Source organism: Zootoca vivipara, chromosome 1 (genome assembly GCF_963506605.1).
Source record: "Zootoca vivipara chromosome 1, rZooViv1.1, whole genome shotgun sequence".
Taxonomy (NCBI): Eukaryota; Metazoa; Chordata; class Lepidosauria; order Squamata; family Lacertidae; genus Zootoca; species Zootoca vivipara.
The window spans coordinates 83289346-83306441 of NC_083276.1; the positions used below are offsets into that span (position 1 = coordinate 83289346).

General features: G+C 42.8%; 1 protein-coding gene across 3 annotated transcripts in view; it reads right to left on the reverse strand.

Annotated features, from left to right (window-relative positions):
* ALDH3B1 (aldehyde dehydrogenase 3 family member B1) overlaps window positions 1-16789 on the reverse strand; it is a 29323-nt gene extending 12534 nt beyond the window's left edge. The window contains exons 1-2 of one of the 3 annotated variants that reach the window (XM_035126030.2): window positions 16648-16789; window positions 3742-4969 (exon numbers count right to left, since the gene is read on the reverse strand). In XM_035126030.2, the coding sequence (XP_034981921.2) occupies window positions 3742-4969; window positions 16648-16657 (1238 nt within the window). In that variant the 5' untranslated portion in view covers window positions 16658-16789. Of the gene's footprint in view, window positions 1-2515; window positions 2600-3741; window positions 4970-15200; window positions 16627-16647 lie in introns of those variants that run through there. The other 2 variants (XM_035126022.2, XM_060277752.1) reach the window with 2 other exon arrangements.
* Window positions 16790-17096: the final 307 nt, after the last annotated feature.

Below are 17096 nucleotides of genomic sequence, written 5' to 3' on the forward strand. Positions count from 1 at the left end.
TTTCAAAGCTAAGCAGGGTACAGTATGGTTTCAAACAGGATGGGAAACAGTGTGCTGAGATGCCTGCATTGCAGGAGGGTTGGACTAGATAACCCTCAGGAACCCTTCCAACTCTACAATTCTGTGATTTTATTATTCTGTAAGAAAGGAGATGTAGGTGGCACAAGACGGTGTGGAAGGACTAGAATAGAGAACAGAACATTTAAAGCACATACATATCCCATGAATCCTAGTTTGTTAAGGGTGCGGTGAACTGTAACTTTCTGCAGGATAAAGCAAAGCAAAAAGTTTAGCACCCTGTGATCCAGGACCGGTCTGACTTCTGGAGGAGTATCATAACCTGTGAATAACAGATGTTGACCAACCTCCAAAAACCTAACCCAGTGCACAGAGCAAAGCAACAACCCTATCTATCCCTGAATGTCCAAATGCACAACGTTTTAAAAAGACAAATCCTGTTTCCTGAGCTATTTCCATCTCTGACGTTTCCCATTGAATAGGCTCCACCCTGAGACCTGGCCTGGCACTTGCTGCTGCAACATCTTTGGAGACGTATAGGTCGCATGGATGCGGTCCTGTCATGCTGAGTAGCATTGGCCTTGTCTCAGCTTCCCGGCAGCTGATTGGACAGCTTTTGCTGACAGGAAGACTGCCAGTTTGAACCCTAAAAAGGTGAGTGGAGAAGTGAAAGAGGAATGGGGAAAATCTCCATCCCAGCTTTCCCCTCTGATTATCCCAGAAAGTTTCTTGCAGGGCAGTTGTGCAATACAGGAAATGAGGAGGTAAGATTACTGGGGATTCTTGGGATTTTTTTGGTGTGGGAATCTCATTGAACTTTTAATTCCTTAAATGCTGGAGAGCAGAACAAGTTGTTGTGGTTCGAGGACAATACGTGCTTTAGATTCCTGGCTCAGGTTCATCATTGTAATCAAACTGCTTTTAAATAATCCTTTGCGCTGACCTAATTGAAAAGTGTCACATGGATCTCCTGGGTTTTGGTTTATCTTCCAGTTTGTGGCGATTTTCTTAGTGCTTATCCATAAACCAGTTTTGCCAGTCCACTTTCATTGTGCCTGATTTGCGGCTGGCTTCACGCTTCCAGGCGTGGGCAGCTGAGCTAGCAGTCTTGATCTGCCTGTTCTTTCTTCCTTCCTTTTAAGTCCTTTGACCAAACACATACTATAATCTCTCTGTGGACCGAAGCAACGTGCGCTTTAAATTTAAACCAGGCTTCAGATCACATTGTCACCCTTGGAAACCCTTCCCTGATACTTAGTACAGAGAGTTTAAAAAACCCTTTGTACCTGTTTCCAGATGCAGGTGCTCACTAGTTTTAACATGATTGCATGTATTCCAGGGCTGTGTCCATGCTCAAAGGGAAATCATGCCCTGGTTGACACAAATTGTGTGTATCTCAGCAGATCAGCTGACTGACACATAGAGGAACTAGCTGACCCAGGTAAGGCAAATGCAATGCAATTATTGAGCAAACTGCAGGACACGTCCCCATTGCAAACCTTTGATTGCGTAAATAAACCTTTCACGTGGTATTCAGCTGAGTTTTACATAGAGTAGAAATAAAGGGACCTAACAGTTATGTTCATTCATTTCAATGGGTCCACTCTGAATCAATTCATCTGAATAGTTTTTTCATGATGGTTGTGGAGAAGAACAAATTGCATTGGAAGAAGTCTCAACAAATCACCCATGCCATGGCAACCCAATATTGCATTATGTATTTTTGTGTTTTCATATTGTAAACTGCCCTGTGATCCTTGGATGAAGGGTGGTATAGAAATTCAATTAACAACAACAACTACTACAACTACACTGGGGATGGTTGTAGAAACTGGCTGGAACAACTAGAACAGTGTGCCTGGGTAGATAAACAGTGTGGCTTCTTTGCTATGCCAAAATTTGTAGTGACTCCTACAGTCCTGTTGTTGGTTCACTTATAATAGGAAGGCAGCAACCTATTATGCTTCTTGTATAGAATTGGAGCACTGGGCATGGATAGAAAACAACAGGCAACTACCATATGTAAAAAGTGCATACGTTGCAAACAAATTATATACGTGCCCAAATGACCTGCATTGTGGTGTGACCCATTGAATTCAATAACCATGACTAACTTAGGTCCATTGCCATAATTTCAATGGGCCTATTCTGAGCAAAATGCAGTTGGATGCAACCCCATTTCTCAAAGCACATGAATAAAATGCAAAACTCAGCATGTAGACTGCGCAAAAAACTCTACGTTTTTGTTAAAATGAATGGGTAAGCTTGCATTCTGTGCTCTTACAGTAGTATTCCATAGTATTCAAACACACAAATCCATTAGAAATATTTTGGCATGGATTTAGATGGTGCAGGACACAAAAAGAAGGAAAATGTTGGCTAGGGCAGCAGGTGAGAAAGGTGGAGAGAAGGGAACTCAGCAAGGCATAGGGAATGCAGTTTTGAAAGTCCACCTTTTCGTTTTCTTTTTTAAATGAACTATGAGGCACACACTCACCCCAATAATCTTAGGAACTGGATACAGGTAGGTAGCCGTGTTGGTCTGACGCAGTCAAAACAAAATAAAAAAATCCTTCCAGTAGCACCTTAGAGACCAACAAACTTAGAGACTATGACAAACTTAGTTGGTCTCTAAGGTGCTACTGGAAGGATTTTTTTATTTTCTTAGGAACTGGAGTTTGTGAAGGAAGCAGGGTATTGTAGCTCTGTGAAGCTTAAACCACAGTTCCCAGGAAAAAACTTTTTCATGGGCCGTGTGTTTCAAATGTACATATGCAGCCTGAATCTTTCATGGGCATTAATCACCAATTTTCAAATGTTTTCCCAAGCCGCAAGGATCAAAAACCTACCTTAAGAAATATTAAGATTTCCAGAGAGCCAAGTTCTATTTTAGGGTCTAGTCTAGATTGTGTATTTCATGGTATGGTTCCCTATGAGTAGCTCTGCATATAATGCTGTTTTATACATAATTAGCATGCATTTAGGTGCTGTAAATTATTTTAGGTGCTGTAAATTATTTTTTAGTAGTTTTCCATTGAGTGGGACAAGTTCACACTAACAATGACGCCTTTAAAATGCAAAGTGCTTCTACAATTGTTATTCTGCTTATCTTCACAACTGAACTATGAACTTAGTTGTTATTATTCTCATTTTTACAGATGGGAAAATAAGGGTGTGAGAAAGTGATGCTCATAGGACTATTCTAGTGAGTGCCTAACTGAGCAGCCGGGTTGCTACAGTTTTTCTTGGCAAAAGCTGCATGTATAGGAACTAAGCATGAGCAACTTCTACAAGTACACAGATAGAGTAAAAGGAGGAAGTTGCATTTGTTGGTGATGATAACGATGCCTCTTATATCACAGTTAAAGGTACAGAGTCTCTTTTGGGAGAGGTGGTTGTATTAACTGAGTCCCAATCCGACACTTGGCTCTCTCTCCCTCTTTCCAACCCCTTTGTGGGATGCAATGCTACCGGTATGCTGTTAAGATAGGGCTGTTATACATCCAGATTTTCCAACTTTTGGGTTTTCCTTAAAAAAACAATTTTCGGGTACGTAAGGTAAATATGCACAGAATCCAGGTGCAGTGTGACATATTTGTGTATCCTCTTCAGACTCTGAAGTTGTCACTATGTACTGTACACATACCTGAACTGAACAGAAAAAAGAGTCCAGTAAACATAAGATATTCTTTACAACTTGTCCTCTCAGTGCCCATTCCTTACCTAGATAATTCACCGCCCTTGTTGTCTTGGCTTGGACTAGGAAGGTCCTGGATTTTTTGTTGTTGTTGTTGTCCTGAAGAGCTCCCTGCTTGTCCCGAAGAGCCTCGTCCTGAAGATCCAGAGCTCCCTGCTTGTCCCGAAGAGCCTCGTCCTGAAGAGTCAGAGCTCCCTGCTTGCCCTGAAGACCCTCGTCCTGAAGAGCCAGAGCTCCCTGCTTGGCCTGAAGATCCAGAGCTCCCTGCTTGTCCCGAAGAGCCTCGTCCTGAAGAGTCAGAGCTCCCTGCTTGCCCTGAAGACCCTCGTCCTGAAGAGCCAGAGCTCCCTGCTTGGCCTGAAGATCCAGAGCTCCCTGCTTGTCCCGAAGAGCCTCGTCCTGAAGAGCCAGAGCTCCCTGCTTGCCCTGAAGACCCTCGTCCTGAAGAGCCAGAGCTCCCTGCTTGGCCTGAAGATCCAGAGCTCCCTGCTTGTCCCGAAGAGCCTCGTCCTGAAGAGCCAGAGCTCCCTGCTTGGCATGAAGATCCAGAGCTCCCTGCTTGTCCCGAAGAGCCTCGTCCTGAAGAGCCAGAGCTCCCTGCTTGCCCTGAAGACCCTTGTCCTGAAGAGCCAGAGCTCCCTGCTTGCCCTGAAGACCCTCGTCCTGAAGAGCCAGAGTTCCCTGCTTGGCATGAAGATCCAGAGCTCCCTGCTTGTCCCGAAGAGCCTCGTCCTGAAGAGTCAGAGCTCCCTGTTTGCCCTGAAGACCCTCTTCCTGAAGAGCCAGAGCTCCCTGCTTGCCCTGAAGACCCTCGTCCTGAAGAGTCAGAGCTCCCTGCTTGCCCCATAGAGCCCCGTTGTTCTCCTGAAGAGCCAGAGCTCCCTGGTTGACCTGAAGAGCCAGAGCTCTTTGACTGTCCTGGAAAACCCCATTGTTGTCCTGAAGAGCCAGAGCTCCCTGCTTGTCCTGAAGACCCTCGTTGTTGTCCTGAAGAGCCAGAGCTCCCTGGTTGACCTGAAGAACCAGAGCTCTTTGACTGTCGTGGAAAGCCCCATTGTTGTCCTGAAGCGCCAGAGCTCCCTGCTTGTCCTGCATCACTTTGGAGAGGAATTTCCTGGAATTTGTGTTGTTGTGGTTGCGCCCCTGCACCTTCTGTGCTCTGCATACCTTCAATTTGTTTGGTAATTTCTGTAACTTTGCGCTGTTGTCTTAGGTCCCACTGTCCTGAGAATACACTTTGCACTATTTCTCCAGCTGAAAAGAGAGAAGAAAATAGAGTAAGTCAAGTGTGCTCTCTGACTGGCAGAAATTCCTATTGGCTTTGGGTATGATTGAACCTTCCCAAGGAAAGGTGCAGGGCTGGCTCAGGTGGTTCTTAGCTTGCGTTGGTGTTATGTCTATGGACTCAAAATAATTCTAAATTCTCAGGAGACATTTGCAGCTTGTCTTGCTCAGTGCCTCAATTTATTTATTTATGGTGTTTCTGAGTCACCCCATAACCAGAGTTCTCTGGGTAGTGCAGTTTATTTAAATAACAGCATTTATTGTTTTAAAACAAACTTAATCCAGAAGTTCTCAAACTTTTTTATCTGGGCCATACTTTCAGAATAAAGTATGGTATCTGAAGAAGTGTGCATGTACATGAAAGCTCATACCTATGACAAACTTAGTTGGTCTCTAAAGTGCTACTGGAAGGATTTTTTTTAATTTTTTGTTTCAGAATAAAAATTTACTTCATGCCACATCATTTTTTTTTACTGATAAGAAAGAAATACTGTACATTGGGACAATATACATTCCGCAATATAATATATTATAAAGAATATAGACAATATAGCCTAAGTTAATTGTTATAATATAATGCAGTTAATGAGGAAATGAAGGACCCATGCGGAGAGAGATGGGAGTCCTAAAGTATGGAAGAACTGTATTTTATTTATAACTAATATTTATTTTTGGGTAATTATTCTTATTTCTATATAATATATTTTTGCTAACTCGCGGGTGGTGTTTGCTTTTTTTGTACTCTTGTGATACAATATTTAAAATCAATGAAATATATTTATAATAAAAAAGATAGAAAGAAAGATCATTGGGAAACACAACTAGGATTGTCATCAATATCATTTGCTCCCATTTTGAGAAGATTTATCCATATTCAGCAAATAAAAAAATATTATTTTCATAGAATCATAGAAAAATAGAATCATAGAGTTGGAAGAAGAAGAGAAGAGTTTGGATTTGATATCCCGCTTTATCACTACCCGAAGGAGTCTCAAAGCGGCTAACAATCTCCTTTCCCCTCCTCCCCCACAACAGACACCCTGTGAGGTGGGTGGGGCTGAGGGACTTCAGAGAAGTGTGACTAGCCCAAGGTCACCCAGTAGCTGCATGTGGAGGAGCGGAGACACGAACCCGGTTCCCCAGATTACGAGTCTACTGCTCTTAACCACTACACCACACTGGCTCTCCAGTTGGAAGAGTTGGAAGAGACCACAAGGGCCATCCAGTCCAACCCCCTGCCAAGCAGGAAACACCATCAAAGCATTCCTGACAGATGGCTGTCAAGCCTCTATTTAAAGACCTCCAAAGAAGGAGATTCCACCACACTCCTTGGCAGCAAATTCCACTGCCGAACAGCTCTTACTGTCAGGAAGTTCTTCCTAATGTTTAGGTGGAATCTTCTTTCTCAGGGCCGTCTCAAGCAGGTCGGGCGCCCTGGCGTTGAGGCGCGGAGATCACTCCCGCGCCCTCGCAGCGCGCAGCACGGCTTCCGCGCGACTTTGCCGCGAGCGCCCCCCCCCCTGCCGGCCCGGCACCCTGGCACCCCACACCACCGGGACTACACATAGAGCCGGGCCTGTTCTTTCTTGTAGCTTGAATCCATTGCTCTTTGTCCGCTTCTCTGGAGCAGCAAAAAACAACCTTTCTCCCTCCTCTATATGGCATCCTTTAATATATTTGAACATTTTGATTCAATACTATACTTCACTGAAATGTTTAAACGTTTCTTTGATTATCCTTGAATCTTCCCACCACACTTGCCATCCTCTCCTGCCACACCAGTGTGGCGCACCACATCCTTTGAGAACCACTGACTTAATCAAACCTAAAAACCATAGCACAACACTAAAATGATGGAGGTGAACTAATCAAAATGAGTTACAGGTAGGTAGCCGTGTTGGTCTGGGTCGAAGCAGAATAAAAAAATTCCTTCAGTAGCACCTTAAAGACCAACTAAGTTTATATTTTGGTATGAGCTTTCGTGTGCATGGACACTTCATGTGCATGGGTATCTGAAGAAGTGTGCATGCACACGAAAGCTCATACCAAAATATAAACTTAGTTGGTCTTTAAGGTGCTACTGAAGGAATTTTTTTTATTTTAATCAAAATGACAGAGGGTTAACTCACTGCACAGGGCAAAATAAATTAATCAGCATAACAGCCGAGACTTGCATAATGAATATCAATACAAGGTCTGGAAATGATGCTAAAACAACATTACAATCCCTAGAAGAAAAGAAAGGTCTTTCCCTGGCACTGGACAGCCATTAATGTGGACACTGTTTGAGCCTCTCTTTTTTCCTCTATATACCGTAGGGAGGAAAAAAGGGAATTTCACAACTTGAGGGAACTCCCATTAGCCAGCCTCCACTATTAGCAGGTTGTGATTATATAAAAGTCATTCTGTTGAGCGTGTTTGCCCCTTCAAGTGTCTTCTTGAGCACGAATTCCCTTCACACAAAAGTCTGGTACTCCCAAAACAGCTCAAAAAGCAAAGGATACATAAAATGAGCCAATTTCTCTTTCTTTCCCTGCCCACCCTTGCACTGTTGACTCAGGCCCTCTCTGAGCTACATTTCAATTTTACGATTTGGTGAATTCCTGCCTTGCAGTTCATTTCGGCAAGAAATAAGTGTGCCTGTTACAATGTTTACTGGTTGCTAGTGAACATAGGAAACACACAGAATGGTCACCTGGAGGAAGTGCATGCAACGTGTTCAGCCTAGGATGAAGTCCCTTGTATGAGTCGGTATCCTAGGTTAATCAGAGTATTCTGGAATTCATTCCTGGTTTAATTAGAGCTGGCTCATAACTGGGTACTCTCCTCCACTCGCCTGCAGTTGGAGCATGAGGGTTTGGGATTTGGAGCCTGACTCCATGGGCTCTTAAGTGGGGGTTTGAGCTCTGAATTCAGAGACCCCTGCCTTTGACACAGGGTGTGTGTGTGTGTGTGTGTGTGTGTGTGTGTGTGTGTGTTTACTTCTACACATAAAAACTGTAATATGTGAAGGACACTTATTGAAAAACAGTGGGGCCTTAATGACCCCTCAGGAATCTGTTTGTTTATTGGGCTGGCAGTGAGCAATGAGTGTCCTAACTCTGTGTTTAAAACAAGATCACTGTCTGCATAATGTGTCGCAGCTGACTCAGATTTTCTGGCTAGAACTGCCCTAGAACTGGCCGAACTTGTCTTGAGGAAACAAAGCATGAGTATGAAGGAAGTGTCTAACTAGGAGAGACTGGGTCCCTTCCTTGAATCTGAGACTTCTATGATCCATAAATTGATGTAATTGGTCTCATCATTCTGCATTAAAGTAGTGGAGGGAACTCATGCAATAGACTGAGGTCATCTCTTGACTCCCTTCTTCCATTTGCCTATCTCTCATGTGCTGTCACAACAATAACATCATGTCTTCCTTTTCAATATCTACTCTTTCTTTTCTGGATCTCCTGCTAAAGCCTTTGCCCATCCTTCTGGTAGTCTCTCCCCTAGACCAATGTTTTAAATGTTTTTAAACACTGCTTCTGATAACCTGAAAACACGATACAGTGCCATGGGCCTTCTTCCTACTGTATCTTCCTCTAGTTCAGGCATGCCCAACTTGCGGCCCTCTAGATGTTTTGGACTACAATTCCCACCATCCCTGACCACTGGTCCTGTTAGCTAGGGATCATGGGAGTTGTAGGCCAAAACATCTGGAGGGCCGCAAGTTGTGCATGCCTGCTCTAGTTGGTTGTTAATGCATTGGCTAAAACCATGTTTTCCTTCAAATGTTATGACCCTGTCAATTCTCTTCTTAAATCAGGGACAGGGAGCCTGTGGTCCTCCAGATGTTGAACCACAGCTCCCAGCATCCTTGACCACTGATGGTGCTGTCTGGATCTAATGAAAACTGGAATTCAACAACATCTGGAGGGCCAGAGGATCCCCATCTCTGCATTAAACATTTCCCCTTAACAGGTTTTGCATCTAACCTGCCCTCCTTCCTTTGGAAGTTTTCTTTGAACTGATTCACATATTTATCATTATTTACTCCAGTGAAAATGCCTCCTGGTTGCACCTTCATCTGCAGGCATACTGGGGTGGTATACAAATACAAAGAGAAAGAAATATAAGGCTCCAATATGTATGTTCAATCAATAATTCAACTAAATACATGAACTGTCTTCACTGAAATTTCAGGGTGGCTGATTCACACATGGAAGCAAGTAATCACCTGGTGTTAAAAACACATGGAAGGAAGTGCTACAAAACAGATGGTAAGAAGCATAATTAACTTGTGTAATTCATTGCCACAAAACATCATGTTGGCCCTTAGCTTGGATGGCTTTGAAAAGCAACTTCAAAAAAAACCAGGACAAAACAAATTCATGGAGGTCAAGTCTTGTCGATGTTATGTTCACTAAATGGAGCCTTGATGGTTCAAAGATGGTGTAGCTTCTGGTCTGTACCAGTGGCTGGATACAACCTGGTTCTAAACAATGACATCACCTCCATGCTTCTTCTGTGTGAGCTTCCATAGGTGTTTGGTTAGCTGCTGTTGGAAGTAGAGTACTGGAGCAGGTTGACATTAATCTGATCCAGCAAAGCAAGAGTAAACAGGCAATGAATATGCCTGGATGAATTAATGCTACTCCCTGGCCTTCATTTTCAGCATAGTCATTGCTTCCTCTCATGTCATCTGCTGCTAGCCCCCTTAGTGTCCTCCTCATACTGTGCTTTCTGGCATGCTGTTCCCTATGAGTGAAATCCAGTTGCTGCTCTTTGTTGGAATCCAGTGAGCTTGTGCTCACAAATGGACTTTTGATCCTGCAGATTTTTATGCTAATGAAAAAGGGAAACAATTTTGCTGCTGGTGATGATTTGTTCTTCCCCCTTGAGGCCCCAACGTCACCTTCCACCATATTCCGGAGGAAGAAGAAGAAGAAGAAGAAGAAGAAGAAGAAGAAGAAGAAGAAGAAGAAGAAGAAGAAGAAGAAGAGGAAGAAGAGTAGTAGTTTGGATTTGATATCCCGCTTTATCACTACCCTAAGGAGTCTCAAAGTGGCTAACAATCTCCTTTCCCTTCCTCACCCTCAACAGACACTCTGTGAGGTGAGTGGGGCTGAGAGACTTCAAAGAAGTGTGACTGATCCAAGATCACCCAGCAGCTGCATGTGGAGGAGCAGGGAATCGAACCCGGTTCCCCAGATTATGAGTCCACTGCTCTTAACCACTGCACCACACTGGCTCTCACCCAACCCTCTGAGACTAATTTTCAGAGGGCGCTGGGGACTATAGAAGGAGGGGGATAGACAAAAACTGCCTTTCTTTTTCTCCTACCAGAGGCATCCATTCAGTCAAACAAACACAAGGGACATATAGAAAGCTGTCTTGTACTGAGTCCGACCAGTGGTCCATCTAGCTCTGCACTGTCTGTACTGACTGGCAGTGGTTCTTCACTACTGAGTTTTTGTTCAATGGATGGTTGGTTTGTAAAGGAAAAATGGATTTAGATTGTAAAGTTGTTTGTTTTAAAAGAGAAACCACTTGAGGGGAGGGTGGTTCTTGGACACAGGTGACTTTTGGCTAAGCACTCATCCTTCCCATGTAGCTCTTTGAGGTTAGTATGTGTCTGACTCTCATTGCAGTCCTACATCTAGATGTGGCATGGGGAAGAAATCTGATTCAGTTCACATTTAAAGGAGAACTAACCAAATTTGTACTTTCTGAAAAAATGTGAAAGCCGCAACACCAGGTATCCTTTGGAATTCGCAGTTTTCTGAACTTGATGGTGCAGTTTTTCAACCAGGTTTTTTTTTTTACAAAAAAATCATATATTAGGGCAAAGTATGCATAAAAATGAATATATTTATGAAAAGAACAAACAAAATTGCATTATATATGGGGAAATTGCTTGCAAAAGGTGTATATTATTTTAAACTGCTTACAGAGTTGTTAAATGCTAGTTTCAATGTATGTGTTTTTTCCTTAAAATATTGTAAGTCACTTTGAGTTGCTGTGGCAAAACAAGTGACTAATAAATTTAATTAATTAATGTGTATAGAAAAGAAACTCATACTAAAATGCTGACAAATTTTCATGTTATTTTAAAATATGGAGAACCGAATTTAAGATGAGAAACTCAGAAAACTCACATTAACAGATCATCTATCTCTAACCTAGATAGAGGGTTTATCTGTTTTTGAAGCTAAAATTCAGTGATTTTGTGCTGTGATGATGCCTTCAGGCACAAATGTTTCATGCAACTTCTCCAATCAGTTCCCTGCTAAGAATGTCGTCAGGGATATTTATGGAATCACTGACAACTTCATATGACTTGTCACGAATAGGGTCTCCGTGTTTTAGAATTATTATTTCCTTTTAGAAACATTGGTGAATACTCTGTGCAAAATAGTACCGTAGGAAGTGGCAGAGGAAGAAATGGGTCTGCTTGATCAGAGTCTGGAATTATAGGGGAGCCTAATCTACTTAATTTATTTGAGTTCTTTCCTACAGTACTAAGTTTTGCTCAGGGCAGATGGACATGAATGAACCTACGACATCTGAATTAACTTCAATGGGTCTCCTCTGAATATAACTAGTATTGGATGAAACCACTTTTCATGTTGTTATCTGTCACTTTTTACATCATCTAACATAACTTTTCCATGGCTTGAGTTTTCAAACTGCCCATTTTCCCCTATAACTGGGTCTGGTTCTCTCTCTCTCTCTCTCTCTCTCTCTCTCTCTCTCTCTCTCTCTCTCTCTCTCTCTCTCTCTCTCTCTCTCTCTCTCCCTGATGTGGGTGAGTTTGTGCCGATGCATATCTGATAATATATCAAGATTGGTGGTTGCCATGTTATCTGATTTTCTAAGTGCAAATAATGTAGGCTATCAAAGGGCGGGCATAATTCACCGTGCTCCAAATTTCCTCCGGCTCATAGCATTTATGATTAATTACAACTTGTTTTTGGCTCAGCCTTAATGATAGGGAGTGTCTGTGTTTTTATGTATGCTAATCAATTTTGGTGGTTTTTCTTTGTGCAAGGAAGGTTCAGTGTGAAAGGTGGTTTGGAAAAACTTAGGTAAATAAATAAAATGACAACAAGTGAAGCTTCCTCTGAAAATCAAGGGCATTCTGGTTTATACAACCTACATGTCAAAACAGCCTCACCATACAAAACTATTGTAAAGTAGCATAAATAGCATGCATAGTGGTGCAGAGATAATTAAATGAACCGAAGTCATTTTTGGGAAGCATCATCATACCTTTCCTTCTGTAAATGTCTTTACTCAGATTACCTCCTTATGCCTTGTCAGAAGTGACTCAACAGGTTTTCCCCTGTACAGTGCTAGCTTACTGTGCTATTTTGTTCCATTTAGGAGCTAAAATAGTATTCTTTTTTTCACACCATGCTACCTAATAATCTAGCAGGTTGTGGGTGTTGTCTGCAGCCTCGGCGGGGCCATGGCAAATAAAGCTTGTACCTTGGTTCATAGAGCAGTGTGATCCACAAAGCTGGCATTGTACTGTATCTACCTGAGCAGTTCTTGCCACTCTGGTAAAAAATGACACCCCAATTTAAGGCATTCATACTTTCTGTTTTAATTCTGTTCGTATCAGTTCCTATGTCACATTTTTAGTACTGTTCTAGTTATGTCTTCAAATTGTGATTGTATAAAACAATAAATTCATACGTTAAACTCAAGGGTTTTTTTTTAAAAAAAAAATAAACTAGTAGAAATGAAACTGTATGGCTACTGTGCAGTTCACATCTGGCTATCTATATAAACATTTATTTAAATTGGGGAGAAGGGTTACATATTGCTATTTTACTATAAACAAAAACAAACCCCAATCAAATCAAATTTTCTGGACAATGCAGTATTTTTTGTAACGGACAGTTTCAGAAACCTTTTTTAAAGCTTAGTCGTACTCCAATATAAAATTGACCTGTTACATAATATGACCTAAGAGTTTACTGACATATGTTGTTGACCAAGTCGGTAAAAACAACAACAACCAGCTGCTTAACTGGAAGCTAGGTATCCAGAATCTAAACATTTCCTTGGAATCAGAAATTGTTTCAAGGTTACCTCAGTACAGTGGTACCTCAGGGTTAAGAACTTAAGTCGTTCTGAAGGTTCGTTCTTAACCTGAAACTGTTCTTAACCTGAGGTACCACTTTAGCTAATGGGGCCTCCTGCTGCCGCCGCACGATTAACTGTTCTCATCCTGAAGCAAAGTTCTTAACCTGAGGTACTATTTCTGGGTTAGCGGAGTCTATAACCTGAAGCGTCGGTAACCCGAGGTACCCCTGTATTGCCAATACGTAAGTACAGAACTGTGTTCTTGTTGCAACAAATGTAATATAGGCATGTATGGAAACTGCCACCATTGACAGCATCCCTTTTAAAATGCATGCAAGTACAGACTCAATCCATTTTAAAAGTATTTTAAACAAAAACAGAGGACTGCAAGAGTATCCTCTAATACAATGGGGTTTCCTCACTGTCTCCCCTCATGTGCCCCCCACAAATATGACTTGGGGGGTCAAGGGAACCCCTAAAGCAGCACATGATGGGGGAGGAGAGGGGAGATTGTTCCACTTGGCAAGCTGACAGAACAACTGGGAAAATGTGATATTGAATTCCTCCCAGAAATTCAACATCTCTGAAAGAAAATGTCAGATACACATCTGCTTTGTAGTTGGGGAACTGTGGCAAGGGCAAAATGTCATGTGATAGCCTTCAGTGTCTTTACTATTTACATCAGGTCTCAAATCTCCCGTGAATTAGCTCAAATTAGCTGTCTTCCACCTTTGCCTTTGCTGGAAATGAAAATACTTCATGTGGTTAATTGGACTTGTCAAACTCAGTTGCTACCATTTGGTTATCTGTTTAAATGTATCTAAACCAGGGGTAGGCAACCTAAGGCCCACGGGCTGGATGCGGCCCAATCGCCTTCTCAATCCGGCCCGTGGATGGTCCGGGAATCAGCGTGTTTTTACATGAGTAGAATGTGCCCTTTTATTTAAAATGCATATCTGGGTTATTTGTGGGGCATAGGAATTCGTTCATATTTCCCCCAAAAAAATATGGTCTGAGGGACGGTGGACCGGGCCATGCCTGAAAAAGTTTGCTGACACCTGATCTACACCCTGCATTTTAGTTACAGAGATTAATAAGACAGATAATATAATTGTATTGTATTCTGATTGTATGTTTTTCTACTGCTGTCGAACCAGACTGTTTCAGAAACAGGGAGCTGTCTGGGAATCCATATAACTTACAGAACCATAGAATTGAAGAGTTGGAAGGGACCCCGAGGGTCATCTAGTCCAACCACCTGCAATGCAATAATCCTGTTCCCAATGTATACAGCGAGCTTTTTGTCAATTTAAGACTACTTCAGGCAAGAGAGGGGCAGGCCAAAGCCCAAACTTCCCCTCCTAAATGTGGCAGGTTGCCACATCCCCTTGCCACACACAATGCTCCTTCACACACCTCTTTCCCTCATAACACCACCCAGGAGGCCAGATTTGGCCAATGGGACTTCAGTTGTCCTCCCTAGTATACAGATTCCATTGAACCTATTATAGCAGGAAGGAGAGACGTATGCCCCCTCCAACATGTTGTTAGACTAAAATTCCCATCATCCTTCATCCTTCAACTGGGGTTAATGGGAGTTGGAGTCCAGCAACACCTGGAGGGCAACAAGTTCTCTGCCTTTGCTGTATGCTTACACACACACTCTCTGTTTTTAGTAAGGAGATCAAATTCTGAAAAAATTCTATAAAACTGCAACATCCTTTGCAGGGAAATACTATTGGGTAGAATCAAAACAAGTGCTAGGAAATTGCTCAGTCACTGCAAGCAATATGTCAGGAATGCTTTGATGGTGTTTCCTGCTTGGCAGGGGGTTGGACTGGATGGCCCTTGTGGTCTCTTCCAACTCTATGATTCTATGATTCTATCTCTGTTTCCCTGATGGGGGAATCTCCCCTATCCTCCCCTTTCACACTATTATCCTGACCCCCCAGATCTGATGTGGGGAAGGAGTGGGGAGAAAATCCCACTGTACTAGTGGCGCTTGTTGTGCTGGTTCTTGCTAGCGCAACTGTTTAGTCAAATCTTGCCTTTAATTTTGATTATACCATTTCCCTGGTAAATACAGGGAGCGGAAGACAGATACTGTAATTACTAGTTCCCTTACCCCAGAAATCGCTGTTCTTGCTCACAGTGGAAGCTTTCCTTCTAACAATGGACTTTTGGTCTGGTTCTAGATTTGTCTTTTTCTGGTAGACAGAGAATAACAGCATTCATCCCTCGTGGGGCTCAAGCAACATTCATCCCAGGAGCCCCAAACGTTTCACAGACAAAGTTTTCCACCGTGTCTTGGATAAAGGAGTCCCAGTGATGTTTTCTGAGGGAGAAGCTAAGGGACATCACAGCAGCAAAATCCATCATGTGACTCAAAGTCGCTGTTGCTCAGTAGATTTTTGAATTTTCCTTTGTTCAAGTAACTTCCATAGCATGAGAATAAAAGCCACTATTAGTGATAGGTTGCCCAGAACCCCTGCATAGCCAGAGGGTTTGAAGAGTGCACTCAATGCTGTGAACTACCATGATCTCTGATAGAGTAGGTTGCTACTTGCCTCAATCCTAATACAGGCCAGACACTTTATTATTTTTAATGTTAATATTTGCCAGTTTATTTTCTTGCAAATTAATTCAAGGGGACTAACATTAAAACCAATTCAAAGCAACAATAAAAACCTACAATTCAAGCAATACATATTAAAAAGCCTAAAAGCACAGCTGAACGAAAAGGTAGGACTACGGGCCCTGCCCCACTAAAAGACACCACAGTGCTATTCTTCAAATTAAGGCCAAAAGGCCAGGAATAGAGAAAAGGGTTTGCTTGGCGCCTAAAACTGGATAAAGATGGTGCCAGATCCCTGGAGAGCGCATTCTACAAGCTGGGAGCCACCACTGAAAAGGCCCTTCAGACTCCCTATATGGCTTTGTAAAAACGGTTGCTAAAATAGCTGTCATTGTCAAATGTCCTGCTGGCCAAACATCTTCAACACTTTCTTAGCTATACAGTTCAGCCAAAGGCACAGGTCACACATCAACATTTCCTTGTGAAGCTTCTTTTCACAATGATCCTATGAGGAAAGCTTCTTATTTCCATTTTACAGATGGAAACCAGAAGCTGAGATACAGCAACATTCGGGGCCTTGCAGTGTCTAGAACACCCACCCCCAAACTTCAGCCCTCCAGATGTTTTGGACTACAATTCCCATCATCCCTGACCACTGGTCCTGTTAGCTAGGGATCATGAGAGTTGTAGGCCAAAACATCTGGAGGGCCACAGTTTGGGGATGCCTGGTCTAGAACCAGGGTTGCACCCTGCGTTTCTCAGATCCGATGCAAGAGCACCAATACGCTATCTGTAGCTTTTCGCTAACTCATTCTGTACACAACATCCCCTCAGGCATTGACAACACTAGGGATGTGCCGATCTGAACATGCAGGCAGAACATGTTGTTATCCTTGCCCTCTCAGCTATCCAATTCCTTGAAGATGGGATGGAACTAGCACCCCCTAGAGGGACAAATCTGGATCTCATCCAACCAACATTCATAGTAGTACTGTACCTCTTTCCATTGCTGCTGCTACTGTTGCTGCAATCCTCAGCCTGTCTTCCTGCTTCTTTATGCTTGGCTGGCTCTGGGTGCTACTGATGGGAGGAAGCCTCAGGACCTTATTTGTTTCTCTGGGAACTATCTTTGACTCAGCGCATTTTTGCTTCTTTGTTTTTCCTGCCCTTCATCTCTAGTGGAGGTGATTGGGTGCTGGCCAAGCCACCTAGCAGCTGATTGGGGCTGGAGGAGAAAGGGGCGGGGCCTCTGCCCAAACCACAAGAATAAGTGGTGCAAAGGATATGACTGGAAGGGTGGGGATAACACATAAAAGGGCACGTGGAGGCTGTGCTGGTCTTATGGAACTGCATGGACACATCCTAGAAGGCAGGAGAATTCACGTGAAGGCAATAGGACCCTAAGTGTAAGAAAGACCCCCTTTCCCTCAGACACTATTGTTTCCT